General features: G+C 46.2%; 6 protein-coding genes and 3 non-coding genes; 4 read left to right on the forward strand and 5 right to left on the reverse strand.

The window, feature by feature from the left end:
- Positions 1-20: 20 nt before the first annotated feature.
- CNAG_12989 lies at positions 21-672 on the reverse strand. XR_001046290.1 has 1 exon: positions 21-672. It is a non-coding gene; the product is annotated as a hypothetical RNA (non-coding RNA).
- Positions 673-1736: 1064 nt separating this feature from the next.
- On the forward strand, positions 1737-4474 carry CNAG_01683 (monosaccharide transporter). XM_012197030.1 has 9 exons: positions 1737-2223; positions 2280-2286; positions 2349-2401; positions 2454-2870; positions 2940-3135; positions 3187-3328; positions 3380-3876; positions 3922-3979; positions 4028-4474. Exons 1-9 carry the CDS (start codon positions 2095-2097, stop codon positions 4329-4331), a joined length of 1803 nt encoding a protein of 600 aa, XP_012052420.1. The 5' UTR covers positions 1737-2094; the 3' UTR covers positions 4332-4474.
- On the reverse strand, positions 4445-6847 carry CNAG_07597. 2 transcript variants are annotated; one of them, XM_012197533.1, is made up of 5 exons: positions 6392-6847; positions 6178-6327; positions 5957-6123; positions 5027-5909; positions 4445-4964 (listed from the first exon to the last, which is right to left on the reverse strand). In XM_012197533.1, exons 1-5 carry the CDS (start codon positions 6741-6743, stop codon positions 4948-4950), a joined length of 1569 nt encoding a protein of 522 aa, XP_012052923.1. In that variant the 5' UTR covers positions 6744-6847; the 3' UTR covers positions 4445-4947. The 2 variants fall into 2 exon arrangements, with proteins under 2 accessions (XP_012052923.1, XP_012052924.1); XM_012197534.1 differs by having other exon boundaries at positions 4445-5909.
- A 267-nt stretch (positions 6848-7114) lies between these two features.
- On the reverse strand, positions 7115-8967 carry CNAG_01686 (hypothetical protein). XM_012197295.1 has 5 exons: positions 8737-8967; positions 8421-8666; positions 8249-8323; positions 7944-8196; positions 7115-7888 (listed from the first exon to the last, which is right to left on the reverse strand). The coding sequence occupies exons 1-5, from the start codon at positions 8800-8802 to the stop codon at positions 7827-7829; spliced, it is 702 nt and encodes a 233-aa protein (XP_012052685.1). The 5' UTR covers positions 8803-8967; the 3' UTR covers positions 7115-7826.
- Positions 8968-9211: 244 nt separating this feature from the next.
- Positions 9212-11458, forward strand: CNAG_01687 (Atypical/RIO/RIO2 protein kinase). XM_012197031.1 has 8 exons: positions 9212-9403; positions 9462-9603; positions 9670-9844; positions 9902-10022; positions 10080-10168; positions 10214-10408; positions 10463-10706; positions 10781-11458. Exons 1-8 carry the CDS (start codon positions 9341-9343, stop codon positions 11375-11377), a joined length of 1626 nt encoding a protein of 541 aa, XP_012052421.1. The 5' UTR covers positions 9212-9340; the 3' UTR covers positions 11378-11458.
- Positions 11371-11728, reverse strand: CNAG_12990. Its single transcript, XR_001046291.1, has 2 exons — positions 11567-11728; positions 11371-11487 (listed from the first exon to the last, which is right to left on the reverse strand). It is a non-coding gene; the product is annotated as a hypothetical RNA (non-coding RNA).
- Positions 11729-11953: 225 nt separating this feature from the next.
- CNAG_01688 (ATP-dependent metalloprotease) lies at positions 11954-15008 on the forward strand. XM_012197032.1 has 11 exons: positions 11954-12170; positions 12246-13130; positions 13192-13393; positions 13450-13701; positions 13752-13970; positions 14019-14151; positions 14205-14266; positions 14315-14466; positions 14520-14623; positions 14678-14744; positions 14803-15008. Exons 1-11 carry the CDS (start codon positions 12063-12065, stop codon positions 14956-14958), a joined length of 2340 nt encoding a protein of 779 aa, XP_012052422.1. The 5' UTR covers positions 11954-12062; the 3' UTR covers positions 14959-15008.
- Positions 15009-15266: 258 nt separating this feature from the next.
- CNAG_12991 lies at positions 15267-16321 on the forward strand. XR_001046292.1 has 5 exons: positions 15267-15343; positions 15415-15587; positions 15641-15771; positions 15819-15928; positions 15988-16321. It is a non-coding gene; the product is annotated as a hypothetical RNA (non-coding RNA).
- CNAG_01689 lies at positions 15365-16496 on the reverse strand. 2 transcript variants are annotated; one of them, XM_012197296.1, is made up of 4 exons: positions 16316-16496; positions 15793-16257; positions 15632-15719; positions 15365-15576 (listed from the first exon to the last, which is right to left on the reverse strand). In XM_012197296.1, the coding sequence occupies exons 2-4, from the start codon at positions 16191-16193 to the stop codon at positions 15472-15474; spliced, it is 594 nt and encodes a 197-aa protein (XP_012052686.1). In that variant the 5' UTR covers positions 16194-16257; positions 16316-16496; the 3' UTR covers positions 15365-15471. The 2 variants fall into 2 exon arrangements, with proteins under 2 accessions (XP_012052686.1, XP_012052423.1); XM_012197033.1 differs by having other exon boundaries at positions 15793-16264.
- Positions 16497-16562: the final 66 nt, after the last annotated feature.

Below are 16562 nucleotides of genomic sequence, written 5' to 3' on the forward strand. Positions count from 1 at the left end.
GTGATAGGTACCAAGACGTTATTAATAACCGTTTTGCATCCAAGAGCACAACAATCTTCGACCATGAATTTCCGTTCATCATCCTGCATCCCTTTCAGCAGCCCCAGGCGCCCTCTCGCTAATTTTCCCCCATCTTCTCACACCGTGCATGCTGGGTCATAAATGGACTATCTTCTGCCTTTTGGATCTCGGGGAGACCCTGAAAGAGTTTGTAAGCGTTTGTCAACCGCTTCGTTGGCTGCTGCCCGTTCTGACAACCGGATAAATAACGTAATGTGACAGCAGCTCCAGCAGCCTTCCATAACGAACGGGCAAGTAAGGTCGTGAGACAGCGTTCTCCTCTGTCTTCAAGATCGGGTGGCACAATGCACTTAGTTAATCAAAGGGGGCCGATCTCTTCCCAAAAAGCGCTGTCAAGCGGGATCCACTCTTCTCGAACGTCGTCTGGAAGGAATTCAAAAAAAAAAATTTAAATGGATGTCTCTTCATTTTTTTGAGTAAATGTTGTGCCCCGGAAGGGCGGACCGGTGTCGCTCGATCGTATTTATCCATTGCCGCCGGCCCCGAGCTTCAGCCTCGTGCACATGTTTTTGGTTGTGTCTTGTGTCGCCGTCTGGCCCGTCTCTTGTTTCAGTTTGCCGCTTGCGCTGCCGATGAGTATGCCGAACGTTGAGCAGGTACCACATAGCACGTTACTACATAATTATACGCCTGACTAATCACTGTATAGCCAGCGGATTGTGGATTTTTTTTTTTGGGCTGTTGTTGGACTGCGCACATTATTAGTTTTTGATCTGATTATTAGACTACTGATTGGACAACAGTTCCTCATGCTTGTGTATAGAGTAATTTCAGCATTTATTTAACATGTTATGTAGACCCACAAGTTACAACTTATGGCGTATCACTTCCAGCTTATATGCATATAATGGCTTACAGCTTATAATTATACAGCTCCTCATTTCCCAATTTTTCTCTTCTTCATTCCTCAGCAGAGCAGTTTGAATATGACGTCAGCTTCGGATAAAAGATGAAGGAATCAGGGACGTTTCAGGGATAACTAATTAGGGATTTGCGGCTAGCGACTACTGCAGGGTGCAGAGGTCGGCAGCAATTATCGATTGTTGAGCGAGAAAAATTTTGACGATATGTCTATATATTTATGTTTTAAGACCATTCATACATCGCGAACATGGAATATGGTAGTTGGAAGAGTATGGGGGCAGAAGGCATCGTTGGATGTTGGCAGACTCGGTCATTGTTAGCTTAATTATGTGATATTTAATATTATTGGTGGAAGTTAGCGCTTTCTGTTTGCCACTAGTAGGTTCGTCGCCAGGTCGATTTTTGTCCGTCGCATGTTGTACTGCCCAATATTGGCGCATTTTGCAAGTGAGCTTAGATCAGAAGCGGCTTTTAGGCATATATTTTACCTTTGTTTATTTCCGGAATCGGCAGAACCCTTTTTATGTGTTTACCAAAGGCCAAGAGTCAGGCCAGAAATGCTCGCAGCTTGCCGCATTTCCCGCTCGCTGCGGTTACCGAGCCGAGCGGCACGGTCTCCACTCAGCACATTTGCCGTTGTTTGGAGCTTCGAACGTCGCCACTTACGCATTTATACGGCTAAAATGACGTTTAGAACTAGTGGGATTCGAGGGTTCATACGAAACGAGGTCATGATGACCTCGTGTTTATCTAGGCACACAGTAAATAACTGGTGTGATGTCCCACCTTCGCGGCGGTCCGCCCCGATTAATCATCGACAATGGCGAAGATAAAAAATTTTTGATTGCTTTGGGTAATGCGGGGTCGGATAGGAAGAGAGGCGGAGAAACGACTTGTCAGGGTTTGATCAAAAGTGGGGTTTAACTGTATCTGAGCATGCGGGGAAGAGCTAGCGGCGAGCTCGAAAACAATCGATTGCTTTCCCCCTGTCAACATATAAACACCCAAGGCCGACAGAATACTTTTGTTTTCTCTTCTTCATCTGTGTGATTCTTTTATATTTTTACTCTTGTTTGTCTTAATTCTCAACGTAGTAGTCGCAAGTTCTAAGGACATTCTTTCGTCTATCGCATCTCAACTTCACACAAAATGTCGAGCAGCGAGAAAAGCCCAGTAGTCGGGCCGGGCAAGATCGTTACTTATGGTGGCCTTCACGGTAACGCCTTGCTCTATGCCATTGTTGGAACCGCCACTACAGGCTTCAGTCTGTTTGGCTATGTACGTTCCTCTCTTTCAGGGATCACATGAATGCGATGACTGACTATCATGTTTAGGACCAAGGTATGTATCAAAGCGGATAGATTCTTTGACTTGGGAAGCTGGACTGAACTTACCCCGCATAGGTCTCATGTCTGGTATCATTGCCTCTGATCAGTTCAACACCGAATTTCCTGCCGTACGTCATAATCTGTTTAAGCCGGCTTTATGCTGACTCTTCTCCGTGATAGACTTATCAACATGATGTCAACGATGTGCATGCCGGTACCGTCCAAGGTACTGTGACCTCCTGTTATGAAGTTGGTTGCTTCCTGGGTGCCCTTTTCGCCTATTTCTTTGGCGAACGTATGGGCCGTAGACGGGTCATGTTTATGGGCGCCATTATTATGATCATTGGAACTATCATCTCTGTGTGCGCCTTTGGTCCTGGAGATCCCAGAGGCAATGTCGGCGGTTTCGTCCAGTTCATCGTCGGTCGTGTGATCACTGGTGTAGGAAATGGTGCGAACACTGCAACCATTCCTTCCTGGGTTGCCGAAAGTTCCAAAGCGCACAACCGTGGTTTCCTGATTTGTATGGAAGCTTCTACAGTTGCTGTTGGTACTGTCATTGCCTACTGGATCGATTTCGGTCTTTCTTTTGTGAACGTGAGTTGTATCTTGCCAGTGACGAATGTTTTCGAATGTTTCGCCGCTGACATCACGCTATGAATTTAGAGTTCCGTCTCTTGGCGATTCCCCATTGCCTTGCAAATCCTTTTCGCTCTTATCCTTATCGGTGGTGTTATGGTTCTTCCCGAGTCACCCCGTTGGTTGATTGCCCATGGCTACGATCATGAGGGTTTAAGAGTCATTGCTGCTCTCGACTCTAAAGCTGAAGATGATCCTGTCGCTATTGCGGACAGGAACAAGGGTAAGCACAATGTAGTGGGACGCTACGTGGATCAGGACTGATATTTTTTAGTTTCCGATGCCATCGCTGCCCAACAAAATGTCAAGTCTAACAGGAGGAGGGACATCTTGAAAGGTGGCAAAAACCAACACTTCCGAAGAGCCATGGTTGGTGCCTCCACGCAGCTTTTCCAACAAATTGGTGGTTGTAATGCGTAAGTGACTCCTTCACAAGTAGCATGTTTACCTAACGGCGTTTCATGTAGTGTCATTTATTATTCTACCGTCTTGTTTGAGAATCAAATCGGTCTTGAAACCACACTTGCTCTCATTTTAGGCGGTGTTCTCTCTATCGTCTACGCTATATTTGCCCTCACCTCCTTCTTCCTTGTTGAGCGAGTTGGTCGTCGAAAGCTTTTCCTTATTGGTACTTTTGGACAGGCTGCTGCCATGTTCATCACTTTCGGATGTCTTCTTCCGGGTGATGCTCAATCGGCCAAGGGTGGCGCTTTCGGTCTTTATCTTTTCATTGCGTTCTTTGGTGCTACTTGGCTTCCTCTCCCTTGGCTTTACCCTGCCGAGCTCAACTCTATGGCGGTTAGGACTCAGGCAAACGCTATTTCTACTATGGTCAACTGGCTTTTCAACTTCACCATCGTGCAGGTTTTGCCAACGATGACAGCCTCTATTGGCGCTTACACTTTCCTGTTCTTCGCGTGTATTAACTGTGTATTTTTGCCATTCATTTACTTGTTCTATCCAGGTATGTAATTCCCTTCCCGTACGGCCATTGCTAACGTCGTTACAGAGACTACTGGACGAACTTTAGAGGAACTCGATGTTATCTTCGCCCATGCTCATCTTACGTATGTTATGTTCATCGGTCATCGATCGCCAGCTAACCTGAGAAATAGCGAGCGTCGTCCTACCCTTGTGGCTGCTGAGCTCCCCAAGCTCACTGATTTCCAAGTCCAAGAAATGACTGATCGGTATGAAATCCACGGCGGTGCCGCCGACACTGAAAACCCCTCGGCCTATGGCGCCCCTATCAACGCTGGTGCTCCTGACACTTCCCTTCCCCCTAAGCACCCTCAGGATGACCCCAACTACTATCCTGATGGCAGTCGCAGACCTTCAGGGGGGACCGGTGAGAGCGGTGAGCAGACTAGGGTGACTACTCCTTCCGGCGAGAAGGCTGGTGCCACTCCACCAGCATAAGGAAATAATAATGTATAGAGATTTACAGAAGATGCGAGAGTGGGCTTCATATAATAGAGATCAAACTAGAAAGTAAGGTCTGTCACTGTAGCACTTTATCGATTTTGATCCGTCTGGAATGCATGTAATGGTGCCTGGCACAGAAGTCCGTTTGTAATAAAAAAGAGATACCGTAAACTACTTGTTTTGGTTATTGATCCGAGAAGAAGTTACCAGTATGGAAGCCCGAAAACCTTTCCAATAGGTAAGCATGGCATTCAGCTCACTGAAAAAAATACTACAAATAGATGAAAGAGTTGTAGGTGTTTACAAAATCGAACACATCTTAACAGATGACTTCGCTACTTAAGTCCTAGTAGCAGGTGAGGTATGCAGTTTCTGCCATTCATTAGCATTATCCTATGATGCCGACCTGCTCGAAGTTCTTTATGTTTCTTCAGCCTCCTCATCCGAAGAAAAATCCCAAGTCCTCTTTTTCCCCTTTGAGACCCTGCCTTCTGTGGGAACTGGAATTGCTATATCTCGCTCCGTAGGTCCAAATGGTTGTAGGACAGATCCTTTACAGTCAGGAATCACAGAGGACTGAACATCATACGAGGACAAGTGGCTGGCCTTCTTAGAACTTTGACGAGTCTGTCGACGATGAGTTTGGGCATTGATAAGTGACCTTGTAGTACCAATTGCTGGTGACGTACAGGGGATTGCTTTCTGGATCGAACAGGTAGTGGAACATTCCAAAGTACTGGTGAGGGCAGAACGGGTGATAGGCTTTGATTTCTTAAACTTGCCCTTTTTGTAATATATTTTTGTTGTAGACTCTACTGTGGAAGCCGTACAAGTTTTTGAAGAGGCAGTAGCAGCGACACCACCAGGGCTTGACGAAGGTTTATTCTGATCCATCGTGGACATAGAATGTGGATTTAAGGATGTTACTTCCTCTAGAGAAGTACTGCAGGGAAAGCTAACAGAGCCTGGAATGTATGACTTTGATCTAAAGATGTCGGTTGAATCGTTACCTGTCAGAGGGAGACCATCCGTTGAGTTTGACTGCATGGTGCTAGATTGTGTGGATAGCAGTTGTGTGGAGGTCGTGTGGTCTTGGAGAGCCTCGTTGGGGAGAGCTTTGTTTAGATGATCAAGGCTAAGATGTTGACTTATGGACGACAGAGGGTCACGTTGATATGACAAATTCTGCGAGTTGTTCGAGTTGCTTGTGCTCAGCAAATGCTGGACCAACATTTTGAGATGCGTTTGGTTGGACAGAATGACTCTAAGCAAGTCAACAATACTTGTAATGCTGGCGCTGCTCGCCACCAAATGAGTGGCATGCTTTTTTAGCTCCACATATTCAGGCGGCCGGGATGGAGCTGATAATTGGTTAACTTTGGCATGCAGCTCTTGCAGGCTATTTTGGATAAAATGAATGTTCGCGTTCATATTGGTCCCAATTAATCGTTCAAAAGATTTTTTGCAATCATCGAAAATTCGCGAACCGTCTCGTTGAGCTTCTAGAGAGTCGTCCAGTTTTTTGATGACGTCCGACATACAGTTAATGTGCTCCAATAGGTTGTTCGAACGCTATTTGACTTAGCTATTCTACTCAACAATCATTGCGTAGGGCCCACCTCTAAGTTCATACAGACATCCGTTTTTGATGCCTGTATCATCTTCTCCAACCCACAGATCATCGCTTCGAGTCGTGGGAAGAACGTCTCTGTCAGATTTCGTGCGATAGATCTATTGGCGTTATCGAGGGTACTGGATTGGAAGGTATCTTGTATGACAGATGTCACTTTTAGATGGGTCAGCTATTGTTCGTTGTGGACTGGATGAATTTGACTCTTACAAATATTCATGATCTCATCTGCAATTTCATCCCTTACAGGCAGAAGTTTTTGACCAAGCTGCATATCGTGTAACTGCTCTCGATTGTGACGGCTATCACTTTTCAACATGACAACATCATGTTGGACAGAAGCCACCCGGTCGCTGAGGCCTAAGGTTTTGTTTAGTTTGTTCAATCATGCCCCCCCATGTCAGTCAGCATGGAATCAACGCACCTTCAATGGCTTCCATTATTCTGTCTGATGCGGTCGTGATTTTTCTGCCTTTGTTGTGCACGAATAATTCTTGCGCCAACAAAGGCTGGAGAGTGTCACACTGGCTCGAATTCCGCGAAGGCCATTTTGATGTGGATAGGCCTATATGGGGATGAGGGACTTTGTTGTGAGAAAAGGAGTATGATGCTTCTTCTTTTGAGGATCTACCATGCTGGCTAGTATGAGAGCTCTCTGGGGGAGTTTGGAGGAGTTCCCTAAACTGAGAGCTGCGGGTTTTGTTGAGGGAAGCGAAGAAGGAAGGAAGGTGGGCTGCTGATGGCGAGTCTGGGAGCTGGTTTGGGGGTGGCTGCATAACAAAATTTCAGCTCCTGTGAAATGTATCGAAAAGGGGGACAGTCTGAGGGTTTTTCGAAGGAGTCAGAGAGTATTGACAAATGGATCAAGGATGAAAAGAGGCATAGGAAGAATAAAGCATTCTATGTACTTTTAAGTGCCCTAAGCTCCTTACGACAGGTAGTACTTTCAGACTTGCAGACAGCGTCCGTGCGCAGAAGGAAGACCAACCAATACTATGAAAGTTGCTGCTGCTGTGACGGTGCCTGCCCTAAAGAAGATAATTCTTAAGTATCGAAGCCGAGTCCTCATCGTCGAGTGTGGACGGAGTGGGACCGACGGATCAACATATATGTACATCTTCCCCTTGGCAATATCATGGCTTAGGGTTATGAGGAGCAGTACCGTATGCATAGCCCACATGCGACATAATCAAGTGGAAGATCATCAAAACATCAGCACTCTTTGTCCCCCCTTCTTCTTCGATCTTCCTGACACTTCTTGTTAGATCTGGGATGGCCGAAGTCTATATATTTGGAGTCGTCGTTATCAGCTGGGGCCCCTTTCTGGCATTCAATATAGAAAATATATCGCTTGCCGTCCATAACCCCCCAACTTGGCTTTTGCGGGAGCCAATCCGAAAAAATATAAGAGTTCTTTTCTTCGGAGAAATCAGCTGCTTTCAAATACACCACGAAGGCATTGCTGGCAAGTCAAGCCGCCACTTTGGACAGAGGCATACTACCGATGATTGCTATTAGATAATCAAGCAGCCTGTAAGTGGCCATGTTGTTCCGAACAATGAGTGCAGGGCATGTGAGACAGTAAGGCTATGTCAGCCTAGTCAGTTTGCTTTTATCGCTCGTCACCCCAGAGGCTTTTCCTTTTTTGTTCCAAAAACATCATTTGATCCAATAATTATCCTAGATCACTGTAGTGAAGTTACGCTTAGTTGTTTCTGCTATCGGGCGCATGCAACCCTGCGCCGCTATCCATGACAAGAGAGGCGCCATTATATCGTAGATTGTGGCTCGCAAATCATATAAGTCACACCTGTTTGTATCCTTTACATATGCCGTTCTCCGTTTAATTGTATGCCATATCAGACTTCCAAGATTTCCTTCAACTTTACGGCGAGAGGCCCAGCAGAAGCAGGGTTTTGACCTGTATATATATGTTCAGTGAAGAGCGGCTTGGGTAACGCGCAGTGGTGACCTACCAGTCAAAATTCCCTGATCCCAAATGACTTTGACACCCCAGTCTTGGTCGGCCTTCTCATACTGCCCACCAAGTTCCTTGATCTTGTCTTCCAAACTGAAAGGAAGAATATTGACAAAATCATTGTAAGGAGTTTGAGCCTCTTCACTGTTAGAAAAGCCTGTGACGCGCGCGCCAGCAAAAATAGGCCTCCTAGTAGTCGGGTTGGTTGCAAGGATGAAAGCGCCAGGGCCATGACACACTGCAGACACCGGCTAGCCCAATTCTTTAGCCAAATGACACCCATGAGAATATTCAATGTCTTACCTTTTTTGCAACGTAGAAGTCCTCTACGAGCTTGGCAAACTTTTCACTCTTCGCCAAATCAATCAAAGGCCCATGCTACCAGATGATTCATGATCAGCTCCTAAATACCTGCCACTCAAGCACGCTCTTCCGGTCTGGAATGACCCCCTTCCCGGTTGGAATCAGCACTCACTCCGCCGATGACAAAGATGGCTTCATAATCCGCGGCCTTGACATCTTCTACCTTTTTGGTGTTTTTGACCAATTTTTGGGCCTCAGGATCTTTCAAAAACTTCTGCGAATCTTCGTCCTGGAAATTCTTGACAGAGTTTTCGTCGACAGGGACAGGGCCACCCTTAGTGGAAATGGCTTCAATGCGGTAATGGGGGGAAAGGACATAGTATGGGTGGGCGGCCTCAGGGAGATACCATCCTGTAGGCTGCAAAACCATATCAGTCGTTGGCAGGTACTAAAGATAAATACGGTAAAGGATGGGAAATTCCACTTACGGCACCGTTGAGAAGCCTCTCGGCCGAGGTGAAGACGAAAAGTATGGCTTTGCTAGGTTGTGACATAGCTGAATTTCACGCAACTCGGATTTTTGAAGTGAGATTAGTCAGGCAGTGAATAATAACGTTGATATACAACTACTACTATTGTGAGAGGGAAATAAGAAAGAGAACAGAGGTTGCTTATTATCAGCCCTTCATCTTTTGTTCGCATTATTATTTGAATACAACATCATCTGCTGGCGTTTATCTGGCTAAAAATGACGTAGATTGCGTGGATCTGACATGACGGACGACGCTGCTCGAAGGAGGACCTCTGCAAACACCAATAATTAATAAAATGTATGAATAATAATTAAAAAAAAAATCATATGAAGATCCGGACAGCCTGAATGAACATCAACGGAGAGGATTATAATCTCCGTTCTCGTTAGCTTGCAGATTTCACGGCGAAAATACTATACAGATTATTTTATTTTGCTGCTCGTTGACGATAAAAACACACCAGCAGCAGGTTTTGAAGAGTGCACTAAAGTTTATCTTACGATAATACGTGTATTAACTACAATTACTTTTGACTTTCAGTGCATTGAGACTAGCTACGATGAAATTAGACGCCACCGATCTAAGATACATTTCTGCGGATGAGTTTCGCGTTCTCACTGCTGTAAGTCAATTGATCTATTTATTGACCCTGGAAAGGGAAGGGACTGATAGTACCGCAGGTTGAGATGGGTTCTAAAAATCACGAAGTAGTTCCCTCGCAGCTTGTTGCCGAGTTGGCCCAGATTCGTGGGGGGAATGTCAAGAAAGCCTTAGGCGACCTTGCAAAACGTAACCTTGTGGCTAGAGTACAAAATGTCAAATGTGTGTAAGCCGGGCGCTTATATGGTTGTTCAGTGCTCATTCCCAAGTTTATCGGATGTGGAACAGATGATGGATTCAGGTTGACTTATGGTGGTTTGGACTATCTTGCCTTGAGGACCTTCTCTCGCAGAAAGCCACCCAGTGTTCATTCAGTGGGGACTAGAATTGGTGTCGGCAAAGAAAGCGATATTTATGTCGTCGCAGATGAGCGCGGTGAAAAAAGGGTATTGAAGATGCATAGGTCAGTCGACGAACGAACGGAGGGTATTTGGATCGAGTCTCATGACGTTTGCAACAGGTTGGGAAGAATCAGTTTCAGAGCTATAAAGAGCAAACGAGACTATCTTGGGAAGAGGAAGAGTGCTTCTTGGATGTACATGAGCAGACTTTCAGCTCAGAAGGAATTCGCTTTTATGAAAGTGAGGCGAAAATTCTGAAGGGGATTGTATAGCCATATGCTCACCAGGAGACTATAGGCACTTTATCAACATGGCTTTCCTGTACCAGTCCCCATCGATCAGGCCCGTCATTGCGTTGTCATGTCTCTGGTTGATGGCTACCCATTGTAAGTTATTTGAAGGCAATTCTGTGGGCTCATACTTGTTATCAGACGGTCTGTCGAAGCCGTGGACGATCCCGCGGATTTATACTCTAAACTGATGGAGCTTATTGTCCGTTTAGCCCATGCTGGCTTAATTCATGGAGACTTCAATGAGTTCAACGTCATGCTTTTGAGGAAGACTGGGGAGCCCGTCGTGATTGACTTTCCTCAAATGGTCAGCACTAGACATGAGAATGCGGAATAGTAAGCATCTTGTCTTGGTATGTCAGAATGAGTGGTCTCTAACGTTACCTATAGCTTTTTCAGTCGTGACGTGAATTGTATTCGTCGTTTCTTCAGAAGGCGTTTCAGATATGAAGCTACTTCTTGGCCAACCTGGAAGAATGTTTTGGAAATCGAAACTGGAAATGCTGAGAATGCTGTACAAGGGGGGGTAAACGACGGTCTAACGGATCTTCCGGTGGCCCAGAATCGTGTGAGGATCGACTTGGAAGTGGAGGCCAGTGGCTTCGGGCGTGCTCTGCAACGCGAGCTTGAGGACGTGAGTGTTCAATTAGAACAATATTTTTGACTCTTATACTGTGGTTGTAATAAATGATAACTTATTTTCAACAGTATATGATTGAAGTGCAAGATATTCCCGGCAGTGAGAGTGATGAAGAAGAAGACGGAGAAGAAAAGGAAGAGGAGGAAGAGGAGGAAGAGGAGGAAGAGGAGGAAGAGGAGGAAGAGGAGGAAGAGGAGGAAGAGGAGGAGGCCTTATCATCACACGTTCAAGGCAATGATGAAAAAGAGCTTTCTGACGAAGCTGCTGTGGCGGCTCGTCTGGAAGCACTCCGCCTTCATCGCGCCTTGGGTAATGATGTCAGCGACGAAGATGCCGACCCCGATTCGGAACACTCCCTTACTGACTTCACGTCTGACGATGACTCAGATGATTCGGATAATTCCACGGGTGTTGCTCAGACAGACTTCACAACATACACACCCTCAATGCGTAATCAACCTCGTCATCATACGAGATTACCGGTGAAGGAGTTCGAAAATAGAGGGGGAGCAAGGAGTGCCATTGCAAAACAGGTAGAGAGAGAGAGACATCAGACGGAGAGGAAGGTCAATGCGGGTAAAACAAGTGTGAAGTTGGGTAAGCAGAAGGGTCATAAATGGAAGAGCAGTGATAAGTACGTAGTTGGGAAGGATAGTGGATGGTGATTACATGTAACTTTTTCTCATAAAAGTTATTGTTCGCTTATGGTCTATGGACCGGGATGATACATGACTCAGGCTTTAAGAAGGAGTAGAAATCACCTCGCGGCAAGATCCTGATGATTGACGCTCAGTAGCTACGACTCTTTCTTGGGAAAAGTTGACTACGGAAGCTGAGTGAAGGGGAAGGCGTACTCGGCGATAAGAACCTGAAAGGGTGATTGCACTTGCCGCTTGAATGTCTCAACTCTTCAACATTCAGGGGTACGCAAGGCCCGGATTTTTGGCATCAAGACTCCAATTTTCTGCCTGTAGGAAAAGGTGGGCGGATGGCGGCTGGTATGTAGAGGGGCCCGATATTATTCACTCAGGAGTTGCATGCCCATTGTGTGCTCAATACTCACTCACCTCAAGCCACGAGGCCGCAACTGATACAAGAGATTACATAAGATAAATCATCTTACATGCATTAGACTATGATTATGTAATTGTTTTTTCTCAAGTGCCCCTAAAATAATTAATTATTAATCAATCATGGATTATTTATGATGGGCGATGGCGGGTGATGGGTGGGCGGGGCTCTGCGCTTCTACTCTTTGTTTTTTTGCGAAGCTCGCCCTTCACTTAAACTAGAACATTGTGTATTGTTAATCAGAATAGCAAAGAGGTGTCACAAGGGGCTCTCAAAATAATGCTTTCTAGGTCTGTGCAGGCAGCAGGGTTGGACCTGTTTGTGTCTTCCAGGACAGCCAGTCTAAGCTGCCAAAAATATGGTGCGCGAAGTTCGTCAAATCTTAAGGTGAGCAATCCCGTGCATCATGCCCGCCACGCAACATGGACACTGATGGAATAATCGGCTTTGTGGGAAACGCAGATCCCGAGAAAAAGGTCGCAAGTGATCTCGCTACCTTGCATTTCTTCTCGAGCCCTCCACAGTTCTGCATCCTGGAATGGCATTTTTAGTTCTCGGTCTACCACCGCGAAACCGTCAGAAACGCAAACGGATGTCGATCAACCTTTAACTCCTTTCCAAGCTCGAATTGCAGAACTGGAGATCAAGGCTCATGCAAATAAAGAGGATCCAGACGCCCAGCTTGAATTTTTACGCCAGCTCTCCGAAGGAGGAGAATTCGCAGGTTTGGTGGCGTACTACGAAGGAATGGCTCTTGCCGAGGATACATCTGGAAGTCGGGCTCTTTTGAGGAATGATGAAGCATGGGGCATATTCATGGATGCATTGGCGAGGTCAGGCAGGTTGGGTGACATAGTGGCTATGGTCAGGAGAAGAGATCAGCTGCTAGCATCCATAGGTGCTAATGGCGCGTCTTCCCCGTCTACGCTTTTGGTATCCAATCCTACACCACCCTCTGCATCAGCAAACAATTCGTCAATCTCAACATCTTCTGTCACTTCTCCAGGTCCTTCATTGACGTCGTCTTTGCTAAGCCGGGCGATGCCACCAACTTCCCTAGCAAATGTTTCAAATGCTTCTACCTCTCAGTCTCATCCTGGCGCAGGTTCCCCGCTAAACCCTATATACGTGCAAATGGCTCCCCCTACCCCACAGATGAATGCCTGGCGAGCTTTACGTTGGGTGGCTGGATTCCTGCTATGGGGGTTTATCATTCTCACGGTCATGTCGATGGTCATAGAGAACACTGGGCTACTAAAGGCAGGCCCTGGTCCTGTCGAGTTTGAACCAGAGGAGGGCAAAATAGTCAAATTTAGTGATGTCCATGGAGTGGAAGAAGCCAAAGCAGTAATTTCCAACCTCCCATGACCAGCTTACGCAATAAGGCTAACCTTCGCCGGGTCTTTAGGAATTGGAGGAAATTGTCGAGTTTCTCAAGAACCCAGAGAAGTTCTCGGCACTTGGGGGGAAGCTTCCAAAAGGAGTCCTTCTGACTGGCCCTCCTGGTACCGGTAAGACTATGCTTGCTCGTGCTGTAGCAGGCGAGGCGGAAGTCCCATTTTTGTTCGCCTCTGGTTCAAGTTTTGACGAAATGTTTGTTGGTGTCGGAGGTAAATTTGACTGCATGGGTTCGCGAAGCAGCGGCGGCTGATTTGATTGACTACAGCCAAGCGTGTCAGGGAGCTATTCGCTGCTGCCAGAAAGAAGGCCCCCGCCATCATTTTTATTGATGAACTCGACGCTATTGGCTCCAAACGAAGTGCCAAAGATCAACATTACATGAAGCAAACTTTGAATCAGCTTCTTGTGGAACTTGACGGCTTTGAACAGGCGGAAGGTGTTATCATCATTGCGGCGACCAACTTCCCTGAATCTCTCGACAAAGCGCTTACCCGCCCTGGACGTTTTGATAGACATGGTCAGTGTGGCGCCTTTCTAGTAACCCTTAGCTTACTCATATGCGACCAGTTGTGGTCGGTCTTCCTGACGTCCGCGGGCGTATAGAGATTCTCAAGCATCATATGTCCGAGGTGCAATACGATGTGGACGTTGACCCTAGTGTCATTGCACGAGGCTGTCCTGGTATGAGCGGTGCAGATTTGCAGAACCTAGTCAATCAGGCAGCTGTCAAGGCGTCCAGGGATGGATCGAACAGCGTCCAATTGAAGCATTTCGAATGGGCTAAAGGTAAGGAGGTTGGGTGACTGACGAGTGCGGCGCTAATATAAGCCACAGACCGTATTTTGATGGGAGCTGAAAGGAGATCCCATTATGTTACAGAGGAGTCCAAACGAGCAACTGCTTATCACGAAGGTGGTCATGCTCTTGTTGCTCTCCATACTCCTGGTGCCATGCCTCTGCATAAAGTGTAGGCGGTCCCTAGGCTCTTGACAAATGGTACGATGCTAATGCATAATCAAGTACTATCATGCCCAGAGGCCAAGCTCTTGGCATTACTTTTCAGCTACCCGAACAAGACAAAGGTGAGGCTTTCGCCGTTGCAATGAATGTTATCGCTTATGATCTAGCAGACTCATACACCCGTCGCGAATTCAATGCTATGATTGACGTTGCCCTTGGCGGCCGTGCGGCTGAGGAGATGATATTCGGGCATGACAACGTGACAAGTGGATGCTCAAGCGACCTTCAACGTGCAACGGATGTTGCTACTAGGATGATTCGGGTGCGTTATTTTTTTTTGGATATTCCAATGTCCGCCAGATTGACCCTGTCTAGAATTACGGTTTCAGTGACAAAGTTGGATTAGTTGCCCATGGAGATGAAGAATCTGTATATCTTTCAAGTAAGAAGAAAGACGAGATCGAAAGCGAAATTCGGAGGTATGCAGCAATGGCTCCTATAATGATCAATTTGATGGCTAAGTTGGATTTTAGTTTCCTAGATCAAAGTATGACCAGAACGGAGAATCTTCTCAAGTCACATGAAGATGAGTTACATAGAGTGAGTACTGCTTATTGAATCAGTCATCGGAGAATAGAATTAACGATGATTGTTGCAGTTGGCTGATGCTCTCATTGAGTATGAAACTCTATCGTTGGATGAAGTAAAGCAGGTGCTAGAGGGAAAGCGATTAAACAGACCAACAACTGAAGGAGAAAGTTTAAAAGGTCAAGGTGAAAAAAGTGGGAAGGGTCCCATTGTTGACGGCATTTAGCTTCTAAGAAGGTCACTCTATGCATCAGTCACAGAATAGATGTCCAGGAGCGGATGATAATTTGTTGTTGTTTGGAGCCGAATCATTGGTTCTGAACCTTCTGCTACTCCCTTATATTCAATGTCTGAACGATGATCGATATCCCCGTGCAGTAATAGGGGATAGCAAAGAGTCGACGGCAATTTAAGAAAGGCAAGATCAGGTATGTGATAATGTCGATATACGCACATGTAAGCTCATTAATGTTATGTTGTTGCCGTGCCAATTATGTAATCTTCTAATCTGTTTCACCATTCTGCAAGGTCCATCTCACAGCTGCTGAGGTAAAGGTTACAAACTTGATCACCACCATATGCGCCCGTCTCAAGGCTGTGACTTTATGCCGGTGGGCATTTATAATTATAAATCAACCATTCCGTGCATGCTGATAAATAAACATCAACCCGCTTTGTGTAGTGTCTAACAATCGCTCCCGAATATTATTCATGACTAATCGTTTGAACAGCGAAAGGATCATCTGGTTGTTGACCAGGCAATGACGACGACTACTAGAACTACTACCATAACTGAGAAGCCGCTGAATGCCCAGGCGCATCTCTTCGCGTATTTCAACTCGGTCTATAAGACAGGTCAGCAGTATCCATTTATCTCAGGCTATCAACGAGAAACTTACCTTTCGAAGAATAACAATCATTTCCTCCAGTTTCTGAGCCTTTTCAGGGTCATGCTCCTCCTCAGTGGACTTTAAGGGAATCCACATACTTGAAAAGTGAAATGTGACGTGTCAGTAATCGTCCCTGCGCCAACTTGAAGGTGAGATGCAGCTTGACTTACATAGTCATTCCAATGAACCAAAGCAGCGGACACAAGAAACCCCACTTCCAAAGGACCTTTGCCAAAGTGTTTGGCTCCTCTTTACTCGTTTTCGAATATGTGGGCAGCTCCTCACTCATCATTGGGGATATGGTCGGTGAGGACAGGCTCATGTCATATCGAGGGGACTCCTGTGCTGATTGTTGATCGTGGTAGGATGGAGGACATGTTGGTTCTGAAGCCTCTATACGAGAACGTGGGTAGGCAATGGGAGAGCTAGCGGGGAAGTCATAGCATGGAGGTCGAGGGAAGTGGTCGGTAGTCTCAACATCTTGTGAACAATCAGAGATCGCAAGTCTCGTTGAACGATTGACAGAAGCAGAAGCACCTGGCGCAGGAGGGTCAAAGGGAGCGTTGGACATATTTCAGACAATGAACGTTGTGAGATTGTCGGCTTTAGGGGGCTGTACACTAGGCAGTAGTAACCTATGACCTGACTTATTTAGCCATGTGGTATAGATTCATGATGGGTGTGCATATATACACTTGGATGGCCTTCAATGGCTCGTCACTGGGGAAATTTCCTTTCATGCCGCAATCAGTAACTGATCAGTTGCGAGGCATATTGAATAGCGAGTGACGGAAAATCTGAGTGGCGACTGAAGTGCAACCCATCCTTTCCTGTCAAGTTCTCGTCCGAACGGGAGGTCAAAGCTCATGCAAATAAATTCGAGCAATAAGAATAATATCAATTTAACTAATTACATCCGCCACCCTCACTTCTGCTGCCG

Source organism: Cryptococcus neoformans, chromosome 11, assembly GCF_000149245.1.
Source record: "Cryptococcus neoformans var. grubii H99 chromosome 11, complete sequence".
NCBI lineage: Eukaryota > Fungi > Basidiomycota > Tremellomycetes > Tremellales > Cryptococcaceae > Cryptococcus > Cryptococcus neoformans.